The sequence below is a fragment of the Parasteatoda tepidariorum genome, chromosome 10 (assembly GCF_982258835.1).
Source record: "Parasteatoda tepidariorum strain Cologne lab strain chromosome 10, Ptep-v5.0, whole genome shotgun sequence".
NCBI lineage: Eukaryota > Metazoa > Arthropoda > Arachnida > Araneae > Theridiidae > Parasteatoda > Parasteatoda tepidariorum.
In genome coordinates this window covers 23,312,669-23,333,049 of record NC_141764.1, presented here as the reverse complement: position 1 = coordinate 23,333,049, position 20,381 = coordinate 23,312,669, and the positions used below count along the sequence as shown (strand labels likewise).

Genomic DNA, 20,381 nt, shown 5'->3' with positions numbered 1-20,381 from the left:
TTGATTAGTTTTTTTAGTTACTCCGTGATACAGCTCTTAATGTATATTTTTAGTCTTCTTTTCACAAAGGAAGCCAAAAAAAAGTTTACACGACATTAGGGATCGTATATTAATATTTAAGCGAGTTAAAAAAAAACACTGTCGAAATCTAACAAATTATTTCTATTACATCAGGCAATTTAACCAGTTTTAATGATTTTCATTGTATCTTCCTCATTACCAATAAAAACAGTTTTGATGACATTTCTTCCTTTCCTAAGTAATAATTTGAAACACGAAGTATGTATATCTTTTTTTAATCATTTTTGATCATTTTTAATCATTTTTTTAATCATTTTTGACTTGCAATGGATACCGGCGCACGTGAATATTGAGGGTAACGAGTGTGCGGACTCCTTGGCTAAGGAAGGCAGAGGTGCCGACCAACCTTGCAACACCATCACGCTTGCAGATGCAAATGTAGTTGCAAGACGCAGACTTCTGCCCCATTCCTTCAGGAAACCCCTCATTACTGACTTTGATTGTTCCAGAATCTTAACATCAACAATTACAAGACTAAGAACAAACCACTTTAAAGGGATGAAAATTCTTCTCGACAAAATAAGAACTTATATTCCCTGCAAGAACTGCAACGATATCCAACTTACCCCAGATCACATTCTCGAGTGCCCAGCCCTTACCCCATAAGTTTTACAACTCGGTATGGTGCCACTGGCTTCAGAACTTCGTGAGATCCTCTGCAGTAATGATGTATCGGAGCTTGCGGGTGCAGTTTTGAAGGCATACGAGGACATTTCATTGTCCATGGAAACGATTAAAAAAAATCATTTTTGACTAGGATTCTATTACTAAAGATATTGGGACTCCATTACCTATTGCTAAGGATTAAGTCTAGTCATTAAAGATAGCTCTGTATTTCGTGTTAGTGCTTTGTATTAGTATTATTTTAATACTTACTAAATTGAAAATGTATATATAATTTGTTTTACAGGAATTCAATGGAAACAGTAATCCAGATTCTGCAGTAATAAACATATTCCCCATTCCAACTATCAGCCGATACATCCGACTTATACCAAATAAAAGGCATCACTGGACAAGTGTTAAGCTAGAGCTTCTTGGTTGTTCCCACGAACAAGGTAAAAATAATTTATTTAGACAGGGTTGTAAACTTAGTGGGTGGGATATCTACTAACAAAATTATTTTAAAATATCCTCTGATATCGAAAATATTGATTTAATTTAATACCAATAAATATAAAGTTGAAATCATTACAATTACTTTAGTTTTGCATTGAAACTAACTTTATTTTAGGCTTTACAATATTTAGTAGTTTTTTATTTATATATTTATTTTTGTGCAGCTCAATACTCATAAATTATCTCAGCATTTCGATAAATAAAATTTTTACCTTATCTTTTTCAAAGTCTGCCGTTTCTGGGCATTTAATCCTCTAAATTACGCACTAGTGAATTAAATCTATATTAATAAAACAAATTTTTTTTTAATAACACCAGAATGGTTTGTGCAAACAGCCTGAAATATGAACAGTGGGTAGAAGATGAAACTTCAGACCCCAAAATTAACATTTCCACAGACCCCAAAACAAAAATCAGTAAAGAAGTTAGAAAAATTATATACACTCACAAAACAAAAATATCGACGCACCAAGAAGGAGTTGTCCGATTGAAACGAAAATTCCTGGATAGGAAGACAATGTACAGAATAGTAAATTATTAAAATTTCAGAACAATTGAATAATTTATTGCAGAGTTACAGTAACAAGTTCGATAAGGTGTTGACCCGCCTCTAGCTTGGATACAAGCTGCCACACGGCGTGGCATAGACCGATAAAGCTCCCGTATGGTCTCTTGCGGTATTTCCTGCCAAATTCGATCCAATTGTCGAACGAGGTCATCAACATTCCGTGCCAGATGCAATCGCCTTCCCATCATATCCCAGACATGCTCGATGGGAGAGAGATCTGGTGATCTGGCAGGCCAAGGAAGAGTTTGACAAGCTTGAAGACAGTTCATAGCAACACGTGCCGTATGTGGTCTGACATTGTCCTGGTGAAAAACCAGCCCAGGGTGGTGCAAAAGGAACGGTAGCAAAACAGGTCTTAGGATGTCGTCGACGTACCGCTGTGCAGTAAGTGTACCTCTAATGACGATCAAAGGGGTCCGGCTGTCAAAGGAAATGACACCCCAGACCATAATGCCTTGTTGAGGGCCGGTGTGGCGTGCAATAAAAAAGGCAGGATCCCCCCTCTGCCCTGTGCGTCTCCAAACACGTCTTCGATGATCGTCAGGACACAGTTGGAAGCGGGATTCGTCGCTAAAGAATATACGTCCCCAGTCGGCATCATTCTAGCCAACAAACTCCAGCCAACGGCATCATTCCAGCCATTCAAAATATTCATGCATACGAAATTTCAAAGCAATCGGATAATTGCTTCTTGGTGCGTCGATTTTTTTGTTATAGAGTGTATCTTAATGAATCACACCTAGCCATTGATACAAATTAAGCTGCAGACGATTCTGTTTTATCAAATAAATTAAAGATAACATCAGTGATGGTTGCTAGTTTATAGCTTATATTAATAAAAAAAAGAGCTTGCTGCTCATTCTTTTATACGTAATTAATTTTTATTTGGTATTCCAGATAAACTCAATGATTAACGTGAACGTGGTAGCATAGACAGATTACGCTTCCAAATTAGCATTTCTAAAAATGCTAATTTGAATAAATGCTTACTCCATTGATGCTTAGTTAATTTGGTTAATAGGCGCTACTGATATTATTGTAATTTGTGTAGTTTTATAAGATACCAAATTTGCTAGTTTAAGTATGAGTTCCCATTGGAACTGCATCAATACTAAACAGCTTTAATATAAATAATATAGAAGATGATTTTTTTTGGAACCTCGAATAGGATAAGTGCCAGCGAAAATTGCTTGATTAAGATAAATTTTACCTTCATGAATTTGCTTTAAACAGCAGGATCAATGATATTTAAGGCAGTCAATCTTTATTTTGATTTTGATAGAAACATATTTTACTTTATATAGCAACAAAATAAAGCCACGGGTAAGGACGAAAAATAGTAAGAAATAAAACGTATTGTAATTACTTTAGCATTTTTGATAATTGTGTAAGTTACATGTTTTTCATTTCTGAGCACGATTTTGCAGTGATACTTAACTTTTATTTACCTCGTACGCGGAACAGTTATTCAACTAATACTAAAAAAAACTAGTTTTACTAACGTTATCAGGTTACCTCGTATCGTAAATTTATACATACACAGTACCTGGTCAAATTATCAGACGCACTATAAGATTTTATGCAAAATATTAATTATCAGGTGATACTAAACAGCTTTTTTGCTTTTACGCGGCTGAAACCGGTTTGCACTTATTTAAGCTCGTGCATCAATCGGTTAATATTGTAATGCAATACGTCAAAAATAAATACAAATAGGAAGTATATAAAAAATCTCCTGAATAAAAATCCATTACATGTTTGTTTAAATAAAAAAGTATTGCAAATAAACTCGTGCAAAACATGTAATTATTTAAAAAAACAATAGTGTGTCTAATTATTTGGTTTAATTATTGTAATATACTACTACAATACCTGATATAATAAATATTCTATGTTTATAGAATGTATCATCTAATTTATCTAATCGTCAAATTTTTATTTTATATTGTCTATCTTAACCAAATGATACACGAACGTAAACAAGTGCAAACCGGTTTCAATCGCAGAAAAACGATAATGCTGTATAGTATCACTTGATTATTAAGATTTTACATAGAACCTTACAGTACGTCTAATAATTTGGCCTGAGACTGTATATGCATGTTTATGTGTACATCGAAGAGCCATTACATTGTGACCATCCATTACATAACATGTAGGACCACCTTTAGCCGTCAAAACTGCTAGCACCCGTCGTGGCATTGATTCCACAAGGTGCTGATAGGTAGTCTGAGGTATCTGGTACCAAGCGTTCACCAACTGGTGCTACAATTCCCTCACATTGCGAGGGGGTGGCATGACAGCACGAATTTGGTTTTCCAAGCAGGAACACAAATGCTCTATTGGATTAAGGTCAGGTGATTTTGGGGGCCAAGACATGACTTGAAAGTCACTGGAATGTTCCTCGAACCAATCCATGACGATTCGACCCTTATGACATGGTGCATTATCCTGTTGGTAAACACCATCCCCGGCAGAAAAAACTGTTGCCAGGACTGGGTGAACCTGGTCTGCAACTATGTTCAAGTAGCTTACAGACGTCAGGGATTGTTCTATGAGGATTATGGGTCCTAATGTGCCCCATGAAAACATTGTTCCTGGGCGAGAAACCATGAAAGCCTGGGCGAGCCCATTGTTAAAGATGGAGGGTGGTCATAGTATAATGGCTCTTCGGTGTATGTATATGAATGTATATTGAATATGATCTTTTGCCAAAATTAAGAGATTATACTATTTTTTTTTGCAGCCTGCCGAGAGCCCATGGGATTAGAAAATGGTCTTGTAACTGATGGTCAAATCACAGCTTCGTCTTCTTACGACTATAAAACTACTCCAAGTCATGCACGAATAAATGATAAATCTGGATGGCAACCGGATATATTTGACAAGAATCCCTACATTCTGGTTCGAAAATAAATTCAAAAGCATTTCTGATAATTTATTACATTATAATTTGCAAACAAAATTTAATAACTCCTTCATCTCGCTGTATCTGACAGTAATAATTATTGTATTTTTGTTTTGTTCTTTTTAGCTGATATTTCTTTTTTAAAAAAAAGATGTCATTTTAAAAATAAAATATGCAATTGTTATAATTTTTTTGTTAACCCAATTTGTTAATATATTACTCGTTATCGAAACGAGATTAATGAATACTTGGATTGTGAAAATAATCAACTTTTTTCGGAGTAAAAATTTCAGAAAAAAAACCCTTAAAAAAACCTCATTTTAGAGGTTTTTTAAAGAATATTTAAGGGTTTTTGAAGGCAATCAAACGCTAGAATTTTCCTATTTCCTAAAGCTAGAAATATCCTCGACCTTAAAAAAAACATCAGTGTAGGGTATACCGGGCAATGGTTTTTTAAGGTCAAATGCCATTGCCCGATATACCCTACACTGATATTTTTTAAGGTCAAGGGCCACTGCCCGGTATATATTCCAAACACTGATGTTTCTTCTAATCTATCGTCAGTGAGCATTAAAATATCGAATAAATGTAATTATATCCCCGAATAAATTAATATCAAATCGGGTGTAATAAATATTTCGGACATTCACCAAAGCGACTATGTGATTGTCAACATTCACCGGTGAAAGTCAACAACCACCGATTTCGGTCATTCACAGTAACAGGCACATCATTTACATAATAACCTCATCAGGGCGTTTATTTCATACTTTGCCAAAAAACATCAGGCATTATATATAATGTCTAGGCATTATATATTAGTTAATTTTGGTATGTGAGGTATTTGATTACAATTTTAAACTTCTATTGTTTTCTTTCTTGTGTAATTAACTTTTATTCAAGACTAGACAAGACAAGAAGACAAGACGAGACAGGCAAGAAGATTTAAGATAAAAGATCTTAGACAAGAAGATTTAACTTTTATTCATTAATTAATATTTATAACAAGTTAAATCATCCATTGTATTTAAATGCTCTGTAAACACACTGTTCTTAATTTATATTTTTAAAATATTAACTAAAAATGAAAATAAAAAACATGCACTTTTAATTAATAGTTAGGTAAGGCACACAAGCGTTTTAAATTAATAGTTAGGTAAGTTTGAATAAAACAAAAGGACGAATCTTAGTCACTGATGCATAAACTTAAAAGCATCAGACCCAGTTTAATTGCCATTGATTGATTATTTACACTAATGCAAGGTGTTTTCACCTATTACCATCCATTGCCTTTGAATGTCATACAAAATTCAAACTTATTTTGATGCTTAAAAATCTTCTCCCCTGTAAAATCTCCTCCTGTGTATAACTTTGATAATGAATACTTAGATTCAACTTATATTTTTTGTCGCTTTTTTTACTAAAGTTAAATGCATATATATCAAGAACAGTGCTTATAAAACACTCTGTATAGCTTTGAAAATATTTATCGTAATCAAATATCTTAATTTGCGTGATTTCTAGATTGATCTGATGGAGCCGAGAAATGTAAGCGCCATTGTAACCAAGGGAATAGCATCTAGTAATCAGTGGACAACAAAATACCGCGTGCTATCCAGTCAAGATGGTGAAAAGTTTGTTCCAATTGTTGATGATTATGGAAATGTAGAAGTAAGTGTAGTTAAGCACTAGATCTTTTTTTTTTAAATTTATTATTTTCTTATACTTGGCGTTTCGCAAAGAATTCCCAGGATGTGTATTTTTAAAATCCTTGTCTAATGAAATCACCCCATTGATGTCGCAAAATTAGTCTTTAGTAGAGAAAAAAACGTTTTTGCAATCTGTAAATCATGCTAGAGGAAGGAAAGAGTAATTAGCAAGAAAACAGGTTTGATTGGAAGAGGAAACCGATTATTTGAAGCATTACATCCACTTTTCTCTGCCATAATTTTTCATACTTAGATAGAATTCTTGTTGGGCTTTTTTCCTCGCTAAAAGATTAGCTTCCGACCCCAGTGTGTGTACTTTTTATTTTTATTTTCGTTATCAATTCTGAAAGTGCAATTCTAAGGCTGATCTTTAAGGAACATCCTACATGTGAAAAGTAATTGAACGCTGTATATCTTTGAATTTTTACAAAAAGAAGGTTTTAGTAGCACATTAATAAGTAATTCAGAGTGTTTACTACAATATTAAGTTACAATATTCTTGAACAGACAAGTCATTTCATAAAAACATGCAACGATTGGGTTGACCATGATCTCTACGATGAAGTTTTTCTACCTCAAATCACAGTTAGTTGAAATACATAAGTTTTTCATAATGGTGCGTTAACACCTGATTCGATTATTGGTTTGTTTTCTCGCCTCAATGGCCATTGTTTTTCCTGATTTATATGCTAATTTATAATTTTGCGTAATTAAAAAAGAGAAATTAATGACAAAAGGAAGTTTTATTTTAAGTATTACTAAAAAAAATCATTTATTTAAGTTTACTACCGGGCTTTCATGGATTTTTGAAATAAATTAATATAAATGTAACATAAACAACAATTAATATGAATAGTTATTAAAAACAATAAAATATAGAGAAAGAACATCTGCTCTTTGAACAACGACATTGTAAAACTACGACATTGTTGTACCTGTTTCAAAGCGTTGTTCAAATTCGCAATTTTCAACTAATCACGAAAGGCAAGATTAGGCCTTAGTAAAGACGACACGATAAAATAGATTATTAAAGATTGTAGTAAAGAGATAAGAAAGTCTTTAGCAAAGAGATATGATAAAATAGACTATTTTTAGTGAATGCAATTCCGATATTTGGGGTACAATGCAAAGAAAATGGAAACTCTATCTCACTGGCAATGGAACTTAATCTCAAAATTCATTCATTGCTGTTAATATTTTGTAACAAACATGTAATTCCACGTTCCATGACAGGATTCAAACCTGTGACCATGTGTCCTACTTGAATGCTCATCCTTAACAGTGCCAGTAACAGTGCCTTAACAGCTCAGTAATAGTAAGCGAATCATTTTTGAAATCAAATTATAAATCCTTAACAGCAAGGTCTTTTTTAATCCTCTATTGTAAATTTCTCAAACTGTTTATTTTAAATTCATAGCTACTGGTTCTACTGTGTGTCCTATCTAAATAAAACCAACTTGATTTTGTACCATAAATGGGTGCGAAGAAAATCGATGAGGACATATTTACAAAGAGTTGCGCACTTTCTGCTTCACTTGGACATGAAAAAAACATCGAATAAGTAAAAAAGTGTCCCACCTAAGTAAAGCCTCTTTGGATTATACCTAACATATCCATCATGATTATTGATAACTAATAAATAAAGTTGCGTGCTATTTACAAAACCTCGAGGGACATTAATCTGTATTATCATAGGTTTCTATTATGGCAGTCTTCAATTTTGCCATAAAATGAATGCTTTTATTATTTATTTTTCTTTTTAGCATAAACACTCCTATTGGGTGTAGCTCACCTCACATTTTTATGAGAGAATAGGTCTGGTAAAAAGGTAAACTATCCATGGCCTGCATGATATTATCACCCTATTAATGATCATTGCGAAAGCTTTGCAACGCAAATGAAGGCATTCCAACTTAAACCCCATTTCTCTCTGCAAATGTCAATAAATGGATTTCTACAATTTGTCGGTTATCGTCTGCCTCTATACAGTATAGGGGAGAGGTTAGGTTAAGTTTACCACCATAGCTTAAGCCTTCTCATACAATTAATGAGTCTTTACCCTGATATATCTAGAGAAGATATCCTCTTCCTTTCTCATGCTATTGTAATAACACACGAAACTATATAATTCATATTTTTTTCTACTTTCCTTTGCTTGTTGGAGCAGGCTTTCCACATGGGCTACTGCCAACTTTTTTTATATTAAAAGTTTCTTGCAGAGTATATAAAACTAAGCAATAGATAAACAAAAATAAAAAGATAAATTTCTCCAAATGAAAAGAAGTGTGGAGGCTCATAAAATCTGCGGGGAAGTCTTCGGCTCTGGTTGCCAACTTCAAGAATTGTTTCCTCAAGACCTCATGAGGGCTACCAATTACCAAAATAAACTAGAAGCTAATTAAATGGAATTTGAAGAAAGTAGTAGTTTCTTAAGTGGTGATTTTTGGATAATAGAGTGTATGTCATAAATGGCCTGTCCTTTCTCGACCTTAATCCCCAAAAATTCTAATAGTTTATCCTCAATTAGGGTACAAGGAAACAGTTTTAGTTAGTTGCCATACTAAAAGAAAACACAAATATTTTTAATTCAAAATAGAAAAAACTTCTTTGAAAAAAATGCGCTAAAAAGCAGCAGAAATTTCATAAAAAAGTAGCAATAAAGAAAAAGAAAATGAAGGAAATATAAATGAAAATATGACCACCGAAGCCGACGTCTTCAGGGGGTACCGGCCCCGGTAGTCATAGAAACAAAACCATTTCTAATGGAGGGAGAAGCAAATGCTTAAATTAACTCCCTCAGTACTTTTGCATAGAAGTCCAGGAAAAAATGCAATATAAATAACAAATTAAGAAAAGAAACTCAAACAAAATCATCAGAAAAATAAAACTCACATATTCACAGGTCAGACATCAATTTTTCAAGCAAGCCGAATGAAAAGAAAAAACTAAAAACCTAAAGAAAACAACGCCCTCTATTACAATGCGCAAATGAAGAAAAAAATGTGAAAAATGTCAAGAGAAAGAAATACGTAATAAATTAACTGAGGCTGCTCAGTTAAGACTTAAATTGCGCCCTGTTAAAAGAAAAAATATAAAAACCTAGAATTCTTCAATCATTTTTTTAATTAAAAAATTAACATTACAAAAATTAAAAGGAAAATCATTATTACTCAAATTATTTAAAAAACAATTCACAGCTTCCTGAAAACTTTCAACATTATTGCAAATACTTTTGATTCTAACCAATTGTGAAAAAACTAAGTTTTTAAATATTTTATTACATAAATTAGTATTAAAGTTGCAGAAAAAAATAACTTTAAATTTAAAAGCTTTTCTTTTATCAAAGACACCAATTTTAATAAAGCTGTTAACAATATCAATTTTAAAATCTAAATATTCAACATTAAAACAATCCTTATTACTTTTCTTCAGGACTAAATCTCCAGGATAAATACTATAAATAAAATTATAATTATCACAATTAAACAAAATCAAATCATCAATATATCTAAAAGCATTAAATTCACTATGCTCAAGAAATTTAGCTTCAAAAAAGTGCAAAAAAATATTGGCAAAAGCCCCAGAAAAGGAATTACCTTGTGGAATTCCAATAATTTGTTTGTAAAAATCTAAACTATTAAAAAGAAAATTCTCAAAAAGATTAAACCTACATAAATCCAACCAATTAAACTTATCAATTTTCTCATTAAATAAATACCTATCGTAAATCCCGTCACAAATCTCAATAATCTTTCCATGTGGTATACTGGTATACAAATTTTCGAAATCAAAAGTATTAATTAAAAGTATTTTTTGAAGCTAAATTTCTTGAGCATAATGAATTTAATGCTTTTAGATATATTGATGATTTGATTTTGTTTAATTGTGATAATTATAATTTTATTTATAGTAATTATCCTGGAGATTTAGTCTTGAAGAAAACTAATGAGGATTGTTTTAATGTCGAATATTTGGATTTTAAAATTGATATTGTTAACAGCTTTATTAAAATTGGTGTCTTTGATAAAAGAAAAGCTTTTAAATTTAAAGTTATTTTTTTCTGCAACTTTAATATTTAAAAATTTAGTTTTTTCACAATTGGTTAGAATCAAAAGTATTTGCAATAATGTTGAAAGTTTTCAGGAAGCTGTGAATTGTTTTTTAAATAATTTGAGTAATAATGATTTTCTTTTTAATTTTTGTAATGTTAATTTTTTAATTAAAAAAATGATTGAAGAATAGGTAGAAGGTTTTTATATTTTTTTCTTTTAACAGGGCGCAATTCAAGTCTTAACTGAGCAGCCCCAGTTAAGCATTCTATTAATTTATTACGTATTTCTTTCTCTTGACATTTTTCACATTTTTTTCTTCATTTGCGCATTGTAATAGAGGGCGCTGTTTTCTTTAGGTTTTAGTTTTTTCTTTTCATTCGGCTTGCTTGAGAAATTGATGTCTGACCTGTGAATATGTGAGTTTTTATTTTTCTGATGATTTTGTTTGAGTTTCTTTTCTTAATTTGTTATTTATATTGCATTTTTTCCTGGACTTCTATGCAGAACCATCGGGGTACTGAGGGAGTTAATTTAAGCATTTGCTTCTCCCTCAATTAGAAATGATTTTGGTTTCATGGCTACCGGGGCCGGTACCCCCTGAAGTCGTCGGCTTTGGTGGTCATATTTTCATTTACATTTCCTTCATTTTCTTTTTCTTTATTAGTCTGTTGCCAACGTTGAAAGATGAAATATTATTGATTCTATTATACTCCTAGTATAGGTAAATGGTATGCAACATCATTCATTTTCAGTCATATAAAAATATGGTGTATGTTTTCACCAATCAAAAGTTACTTTATTTTGTGTGACTTTTTTTCTCCCTATTCGATGTTTCTTGCCTGTCTTGGTGGAGCAGGAAGTCAGTAATTCCTAGCAAATGTGTGTTTTGATGTAGACTTACATACAACATGCACGATTGACTTTCATGTGTTTTCTTTGCTTCCAGTTTTTGCACAAAATAAATTTATTTGAAAGGAACACTGTATGCCTGCACATGCTTACAAAGGAAAAATATTTAGAATAAAATTCCTCAAAATTTGAAAAAATAACTGTACTTGTCACCTGATATTTTTGTCGTAGTAAAATCATGAAACCATGCTCAGAAATTGTTCCTTTTCCAGGACTTGAAAGGTAACACAGACAAAGACACTCCTGTTATAAATGTTTTTCCTGACCTTGTAGAAGCGAGGTTTTTCAAAATAATTCCATTAGAATACCAAAACAAAATTGGGCTGAGACTAGAACTACTTGGCTGCTATCATCCATCCGGTAAGTTCATATTTAGTTCCATACAATAATTACTGTTACCAACAATTTAATTTATAATTTAAAAATTAAACTTACTCTACTCTATGCTAAGATCTCTAAAGAAACTTACAAGTACTGCCTGCATAAAAATATAGCATTGATACTTTTTCTCTTGGATAGATCAATTCACAATTAAAAGCTGTGTTGAAAAAAATATTTTCGCTTTAAATTTTAAATAACTTTAAAATTCGAGTAACATTTTTACTGCATTTTATTTATTTATTTTCTATTTTTTAGTAGTAAATTACTTAGAAACTTAGATGTTTACCTGACTCAAGCAGCAAAATTTCTTGAGCCTTTTCGAACAATTCTCGACCAATATTCATGAATCTTTTCTAAATCAGAGTTGAAGGGGTAGCCCAATAGTTTCCCTTTATATGACCCATATAAAATTGTCAGTGTCACCCGATATTTCATGTAATTTTTTTAGTCAATATAGGAACCGTTAGATTCAGCATATATTTTCAGTAAATATACTCCCCACATAGAATTGCCAGATACACCCAATATTTAATAGCCCGAATCAGACCCTTAATACAAGTCACAAATTAAGACAATATTAGGTTTTGTTTTTAAAGAAGATAACTAAGTTAATGAGCAAAATTTTTCGTTTCCAGACTTCTCATCATATATTTTTTGAATTAGTGTCAACAATTTAATACGAAATGATGCACTTTGCTGGTCACAAATGAATGCTTATAGGAGATAAAGACAAAATCTTCATCAAAATCAGAAGCATTTTTTAATATCAACATTGATCACGTGGCTTCACAATTATTCTACATATTTAAGTTCTAAGTTTAAAAGTATGAAAGCCAGTTTAACTGTCTGCTAAAACCAAAAGGTTGGGAAGAGAAGTAAAATGGTAGTCTTATAACCGTCCTTCAAGTTCAACAATCAAGCAGATTTCGATGCTGATTCCTGGCTCGATAGTTTGTTTAGGAAGAAAAAAAATTTCAATAAAATATAAAATTGTAACTCCTAATGTGAATATATTTTTAAAGTCCTTTGTAGAAAATATTCTAAAATGATATTTTAAAGGTAGTGATTACTATACTTCCTAAACCAGTGATTCTCAACCACTGTGCCGCCAAATTCTTAAAATGTGCCGCCAAATATTAGAAATGATACAATAAAAATTAGAATCCTTTTTTTTTATTATGAGTAAAGTTTAAATTAAAGAAAAGTGCAAAGTGTATATATATATATATATATATATATATATATATATATATATATATATATATATATATATATATATATATATATATATATATATATATATATATATATATATATAAATATAAATATATATATATATATATATATATATATATATATATTTTATTATTTTTCCACGCTTTAACCGCGCGTGAACATCTTTGTCGGCGATTGTATTGTCTCTGACTATCTTAAAATAAGATGGAAGTGTTTAAATTGTATATGACGCACAATTTTAAAAAATTTTGTAAGAGCTAATCATTAAAGTAAGCTATGTAATTAATAAACAAATTAACAAAGGATAACTAAAAAAACAAAACAAAAATAAACAAAGGATAACTAACAAAAATTAAGCTAACAATTAATAATTAGCAAAAAAACTAGTTAACAAGAAATCACAAAAAAATAACAGTTAATAGTTACCGAAAACAAGCTAACAATTAATAGCTAGCGAAAAAACAAATAACTGTTACTAACTAATAAAAAAATTGGTCGGAAGAAATAATTAATACCTTAATAAATGTGCTTTTGTAGTACATATTATTTTATTTCACATTCAAAATTATCACTGCCCTAATCAAACGGTATTATAAGGATAATCTTTGAACCAGAAAATATCTTATTAGTGGGACTTTTTATTTTTAATCTTAAAGTTTGAGACATTCAATATTAAAATATCAAATATCAGAATTTTTCTGTTTTTATCTAACTTTTTTATGATGAATAAATAAACGTTATTAAGTTTTGGGCTGAAATTCCCCTTTCAAAACATGTTTATTTAAGACAAAAATTTATTACCTAACCCTAAAGTCTTCTGTCATAAAACATTTTATATAAAAATAAAAAAAATTCTTTATTTCAAAACAGTTACATAAGTAAACTGAGTAAACGAAAACAAAAGAGATTCTTTTAACATTTTATCTGTCTTGTTAGCTTTAAGCTCCATTTATCCTTTTTATTCCAGTGTGTCAGTCACCTTTGGGAATGGAGAGCGGTGACGTATATGAGTTCCAAATATCCGCTTCGTCTTTCCTAAGCCCATCTCTAAGCCCTTCGAATGTGCGCCTTGACAGTGACAGTGCGTGGGTCGCAAACAAAGATGACGGCTCTCCTTTTGTTCAAGTAAGCAAATATATTTGGCGAGATGTTTGGCGTAATAATCACTCTTTAACGACCGAGAGACATCTTCACGTTTGATCTGTGGCAGTAAATGCTGTAAATATAAGTAAATTCAATTATTCACATTACCGAGTTATCGAAATGAAGCACTTCGATGCATAGCTGTTTAGACATTGAAATTGGAATATTGACTCATTCAAGTCTAATTATAGATCTTCGTGATTAGTTATTGCAATAGTGCTAAATAATTTCAAGAGAGAGTTGAAAATTGAGTTAATGAACTATTGCATTTTTACCACGTTTATATCAACTTGCCTTCGTGTATGTCTGTCTGTTCGGGTGGAATTTTGTAATCGATTTTAAACTAACTTCCCGACTAGCTACAGACTTCAAATTTGGTACGTAGTTTAGAATTGGATGACAATGCATGAAAATGAAGAGAAAGAAGACATACAAAGCAAAATAAAATTAAAGAAAAATTAATATTTTCGCAATTGTCTTTTGTTGTCGATTCGATTATTTCTAATTAGTGTCACATGACTGTTGAAAAATTTTGTGTACAGTGAGTGAAAGATTTGAGATTTTAGAAGTGAGTACAAAAAAAAGTAATAAAAATAATATTTTTTTAAAAACCACGCTTTTGTAGTGGAGAATGAAAATTAAAAAACAAAAATTCGAAGAACGTGGGGCGCATGAAATACATAACAGTACATATACACATTGTCTTACTCATACACATGCACAACCACATACACATCCACATTCAGATACAATTACAGATATTCATACACATATTCTCATGAGCACACATACTGTTACTGTTATGTATTTCATGCACCCCACGTTTTTCGTTTTTCAAATTTTTGCTTTTTAATTATTATTCTCCACTACAAAAATGTGGTTTTTAAAAATATTATTTTATTTATTTTTTTTATATATAGTATAGTCTGTATACATAAGGCTAAGTAAGGTACAAAACTGGCAAGGCTGACTAAGTAAGGGTATAAAAATTATTTAAATCAATAACATTTACAATAGCGTACAGAGTGCAAAAAAGCGGATCTTTCTAAATAACTTTTGATCTAATGATCAGATCACACAAGGTGATCTCAAATATGTTAATTAATTAAAGCAAATGATTTTTAAAATTAAAAACCAGATAAAATACGTACTCTCTCTGAATAAACTTTTTTGTGTTGACAGATTTGGATTTATGACCCCCAAAATATTAGAGGGTAGCTGCAATCAGGGAAATAGAGTCAGAATAGTTTGGCGAGGAAAGCGGTACAAAGTTCGAACCCTTAAATGTTAACTTCCTTTCTTACGTGTTTCAGCGTATCTCGAGAAAAAAATTTGCGGACAATTATAAATTTCGTTTATGCAAGAACATTTCATGCATAAAAAAAACTTTTAATAAATATTTGTTTTTATTTAATAACAGTTGAAAAAACTTTGAATCGTGAGGTATATAATTTTTTACATCATGCTAAAGATTGTAAGTTGACGTGGCAAAATACAAAATTTGAGCGAAGTCAGTCGAATAGTTCCTGTGAAATCGAATTTTAAAAATACGGCTTTTTCAAAATCATTTTTACAGAAACTGTTCGACCAATGTCGTTTTTTTTATATTTTGCTATAAAAAATTATGTTCTTTAAAACGATGAAAAAATTGTACACCTTACAATTCAACATTTTCTACTAATATTAAATAAAATGATAAAAAATAAATATTTACTAAACGTTATGGAACATTCAATCATTACATTAATGAATCGAATTATCTATGGATAAACAAACTTTATTATTTAGTGCATAAATCTTTAAATTCGCTTAAAAAGTTCTCGAGGTATGACGAAATATGTAGTAAGTAAAATTAGCATTAAAAGGTGCAAGCTTTGGACGGACCTCCAGACCAAATTATTGGGACCATATTTCCCAGATTACAGCTACCCTTTATACTATGAGAGTCAGTAATCCGAATTTGTAGAAACAATAGGTATGTTTATTCAGAGAAAACACGCTTTTGCAACTTAATATATCGTCTGTTTCAATTTATTAGCATATTTGAGGTCACCCTCATCGAATCATTAGAATTGAGTCTTAAGAAGTGAAGATCGGATCATTGGATAAAGATTTATTCAGGGTGGTCCGTTTATTTTTTTCGCACTGTACAATACATTGTACTTTTTTGCGCACTGTGCTATAGACTATGCAATTCTAGTTTAGGATCAGAACATTTAAAACATAAATTATTGGTTTTTATGGAATGTTTGTGCTACTAATGTTTAATCTTATGTTAATGTAATGTTAAGTCTCATGAGAGTGATTATTACGCGAGGCGTAATAATACACAAAAGTTTATTAATAATCGAATGAAGAAAAATAGAGATTTCATTACAAAATATTAAAAGCTAACAATCAATTTAACATTAATTATGAATTAATTTTGATTAATTTTGAAAAAATTAATGATCAATTATTTTAAATTAAGAAATACTTAAAAATCACATATTATAAATTTACAAATATATAACGAAAAGCTACACAAAATTGTTTGCATTTTGTTAAAAAAAAATACATATCTTCCTAGGAGTTATTAGAAAATAGTGATATTCATATGATTTTAAAATTGAATGGAAGATTAAAAATTCTTCAAATGTAATAAACAATTTAATAACATGCGAGATTGATCCTCTATCTTTTTTTAATACCAGAACTTTCGACAAAAAATTTAATTAGCGGTGCAAATATAGGCTATACACTACTAGTTTTAAAAAAATGCAAAATGAAATTAATAACTAATAGTACTTATTATTATATATTTACTATTCAAAACTTAATAATAAATCACTCTGAAATTTAATCATTCATTACTATTCTGTTCTGTCCACTGGAAATTTATGTGATAGGTAAGCGAGTCTTATATTTTGACTTGTTGCGAAGGAAAAAATATTTGTTCTTTTTACGCTCGCAAATTTATAGCATATTTTCTCATTTCAATTTAAAATATTGAATATCATTACTAGACATATATATGGAAATTACATCTCATTAAATATTTCATTTGTTTTTCTGGGTGAAATGAAATGTTTGATTCGAATATTTTGAAGATAAAATTTTATTTTCTTTCGAGTTTAATTCAGCATTAAGGGTGTTTTTCGCACCTCTTTCAGCAAAAAATGTTTTTTAAAAAAATAAAAATGAATAAAAATAAAAAAATTTATTTTGAGAACTTCAAACTCAGAGCGAAATTTTAATTTCATGCTATATTTACACTTGATCTAAAGTCTTGATTGTCATAGGTATTATATAGTTTGTCTAAAATAAGAACTCCCCTAGCCATTCGTCTGGACCCATGGCGGAGACTATGGTAACGAGGTATAACTGTTTCAATTTTAGGACAGATTTTGGCTCGGTATGGTCGGAGAGCGAAACGGAATCTTTTTCTTTGATCTATTATGTTAGCCCTTCAGTGAGGAGAAGCTACTCTCCCTGAAATGCGCTACTCTTATTTCCATAGCAACATACTGCCTCAGACTTTGTGGAGGGGGAAGTTCTTACCATAGACAAACTATACCCCTCCCGCAAACAAGTTAGAATTAAGTTATTTGGGCCTTAATGACAACTAAGCCTTCGTAGAACAGCCTTAACTCTTTCAGAACCATGATCACGTGATTTTCCCTTCACGGCCGTAAGTATCATAAAACGAGTCTTTACGACTCTATGGTCTTAGATCACACAAACATGATCTCAATACGTATTAGTACTAATATGTAACTTTTACATATGAGTACTAATACGTACTGAGATATACGTATTAGTAACGCTAACATACATATACGTGTATGTAAACTTTTGTGCGTATACTCTCAGCGCATGTGGGGTGGGAAAAAAGAGCTTCTTCCTCATAATGTTTGAATAGATTAAGGAAAACCATTTGCAAATTCCTAAGTATTTGATCTTAATCAGGGACCAATTTGTACTACCTCAGTGCAAAAGTTTTTAGCAAATCTCTACGAGTACAAAATCAAACCGTGTCGTAAAAATCACATAGAGAGGGTTTGAAAAAATCATCATATCTGGCTAGACAGCCCAGGGTGGGCCAGTGCCTTCCTTTTAATTCGAATCCACTTCTCTCTACTTTTGACACTTGTTCGCCAGTTTTTCTCATTTAGAGTAAGGAAATCAGTCTCAACTAAATCCAGCCATCTCAGCCTGGGTCTACCTCTTTTCCTGTTCGTTAGGGGTTTGTGTAACTGGATTTTTTTTAAATTTGAGTCATCATTCCTTCTGAAAATGTGAGCTGCCCAGTTCATTCGATGTATTTTAATGAATTTCGCAATATCTGGCTCTCTGTAGATTTTATACAGTTCAGTATTATATCGTCTTCTCCAGGAATTATTTATTTTTATCCCACCAAGGATGGCCCTCAAAACTTTTCTCTCAAAAATGGCAATTTTATTTTCACCAGCTTGAGTTAGGTTCCAGGTCTCAGAGCCATAGGTAAGTATTGGCCTAATTAATGTTTTATAGAGTAAAAGTTTTGTATTTTTTGATAAAAGAGAGGATTTGAAAAAACGTTTTAAACCATAAAAAGCTTTATTTGAACAAATTAGACGACTCCGAATCTTATTGTCTATGTTATTGTCGGCAGTAACTATTGAACCAAGGTAAGTAAAATTCTGAACAGTCTGAAACCTGTGGGAACCAATCTCCAGATAGGATTCAGTAAAATTTAATTTAGCAAGTACAGGCATGTATTTGGTCTTATCGGTATTGATGATTAGTCCCATATCCCTAGCAGCAAGCTCCAAAGAAAGGAAAGCTTCTTTTAATGCAGGAACAGTTCTTGCAATGATGTCTAAATTATCCGCATACGCCAATATTTGAATAGATTTTGAAAATATGTTGCCCCTGATATTGATTTCAGCATCTCTTATAATTTTCTCTAGAGCAACATTAAAAAGAAGACAGGATAAGGAGTCTCCCTGTCTGACTCCATTATTTACTTTAATTTCTTCAGATAAAGGGTTTGAAAAAATATGAATAGTAAAATTGCATAATTACTGCTTTAAAAAAAAAACTCCATTGGAAACGAATATTACCTTTCTATGTTTATAGTATGTGATACACAACATTTCAAATGCAGCCTATATTGTGTTACATTTGTTTATAGGTCGATATGTTGATTCCAACAAATTTAACCGGTTTGATGACGCGTGGCAGGAATGATGCTAACGCATGGGTGAAATCATACACTATTTCTTTCAGCGACGATGGCCTTTTCTGGAATGGTCTAAAAGATGAACATGGAAATGATATAGTAAGTTTCTTTTTTTTACAACGAAAAATATTTTACTGTAAGACATTCGCCGGTGTTGTAAATGTTTCAATAATTGTGAAATAAATTCTTTCTTCTGTAAATGTTATTCTTCTGTCAGTAAATTCTGTAATTCTCTCGATAAACGTTGTAGTTTTTTCTATAGTAAATTCTTCGATTCTCTCTGCGAGTTCTATTACTCCTAAAAAATCTGTATTTTTTCTTATTAAGTCATGCGATTATTTCTGTAAATTCCCTAATACTGTAATTCTCTCTGTTAATTCCCTAATACTGCAATTCCTTCTGTAAATTAACTATATTCCATAATTCTTTCTGTAAATTAGCTATATTCCATAATTCTTTCTGTAAATTCCCTAATGCTGTTATTCTTTCTGTAAATTCTCTATTTACTTCTGTAAGTCTGTATTTCTTTCTGTAAATTTTGTATTTATTTGTGTTTGCTGTAAGAATTCTGTAAATTTTTATTTATTTATTCAGAGATAAATTCTAAGGATCGTTTATTTTTGATAATTCAGCAATAAATTCTGTGAATTTTTAAAATCTTTCAGATAATTCTGAAAAATTAAGTATTTTTTGTTTTAAAAAAGTCAAGTATTAAAAACCTAAAATAAATCGCTTTACAGTGTTGCAATTCTTAAATAGAAATAACTGAAGATAAAAATTTAAAATTCAAAGAAAATCATCAAACAAGTTTAATTTCGCCGTTGTTCAGAAATCCTTAGCTATTTATTTGAACGTTTTAATCAGAAATTCCTCGCTGTAGCCTAGAAGCAGAAAAGAATTTAATAAATATCTATCGAAAGACGGATTTTTTTCCTTCTCATTAATATCAGATTTTCCTCATATTAGTTTGTAATATAGTGCAAAATTAATGGTATACCAGAGGCCGCAAATTTACTAAATATACAAGTGGCAATTAGAAAATTGGCTCTCCCATGTGCACCCATGTGCATTT

At 31.0% G+C, this 20,381-nt stretch overlaps 1 protein-coding gene across 1 annotated transcript in view; it reads left to right on the top strand.

The window, feature by feature from the left end:
• The window catches only part of LOC107439698 (uncharacterized), a 310,740-nt gene that overhangs the window by 224,124 nt on the left and 66,235 nt on the right, over positions 1 to 20,381 (top strand). Inside the window, exons 74-79 of the mRNA XM_087152696.1 lie at positions 992 to 1,139; positions 4,515 to 4,672; positions 6,201 to 6,347; positions 11,559 to 11,706; positions 13,931 to 14,088; positions 19,262 to 19,408. Of these exons, the coding sequence (XP_087008822.1) occupies positions 992 to 1,139; positions 4,515 to 4,672; positions 6,201 to 6,347; positions 11,559 to 11,706; positions 13,931 to 14,088; positions 19,262 to 19,408 (906 nt within the window). The remainder of the gene's footprint in view (positions 1 to 991; positions 1,140 to 4,514; positions 4,673 to 6,200; positions 6,348 to 11,558; positions 11,707 to 13,930; positions 14,089 to 19,261; positions 19,409 to 20,381) is intronic.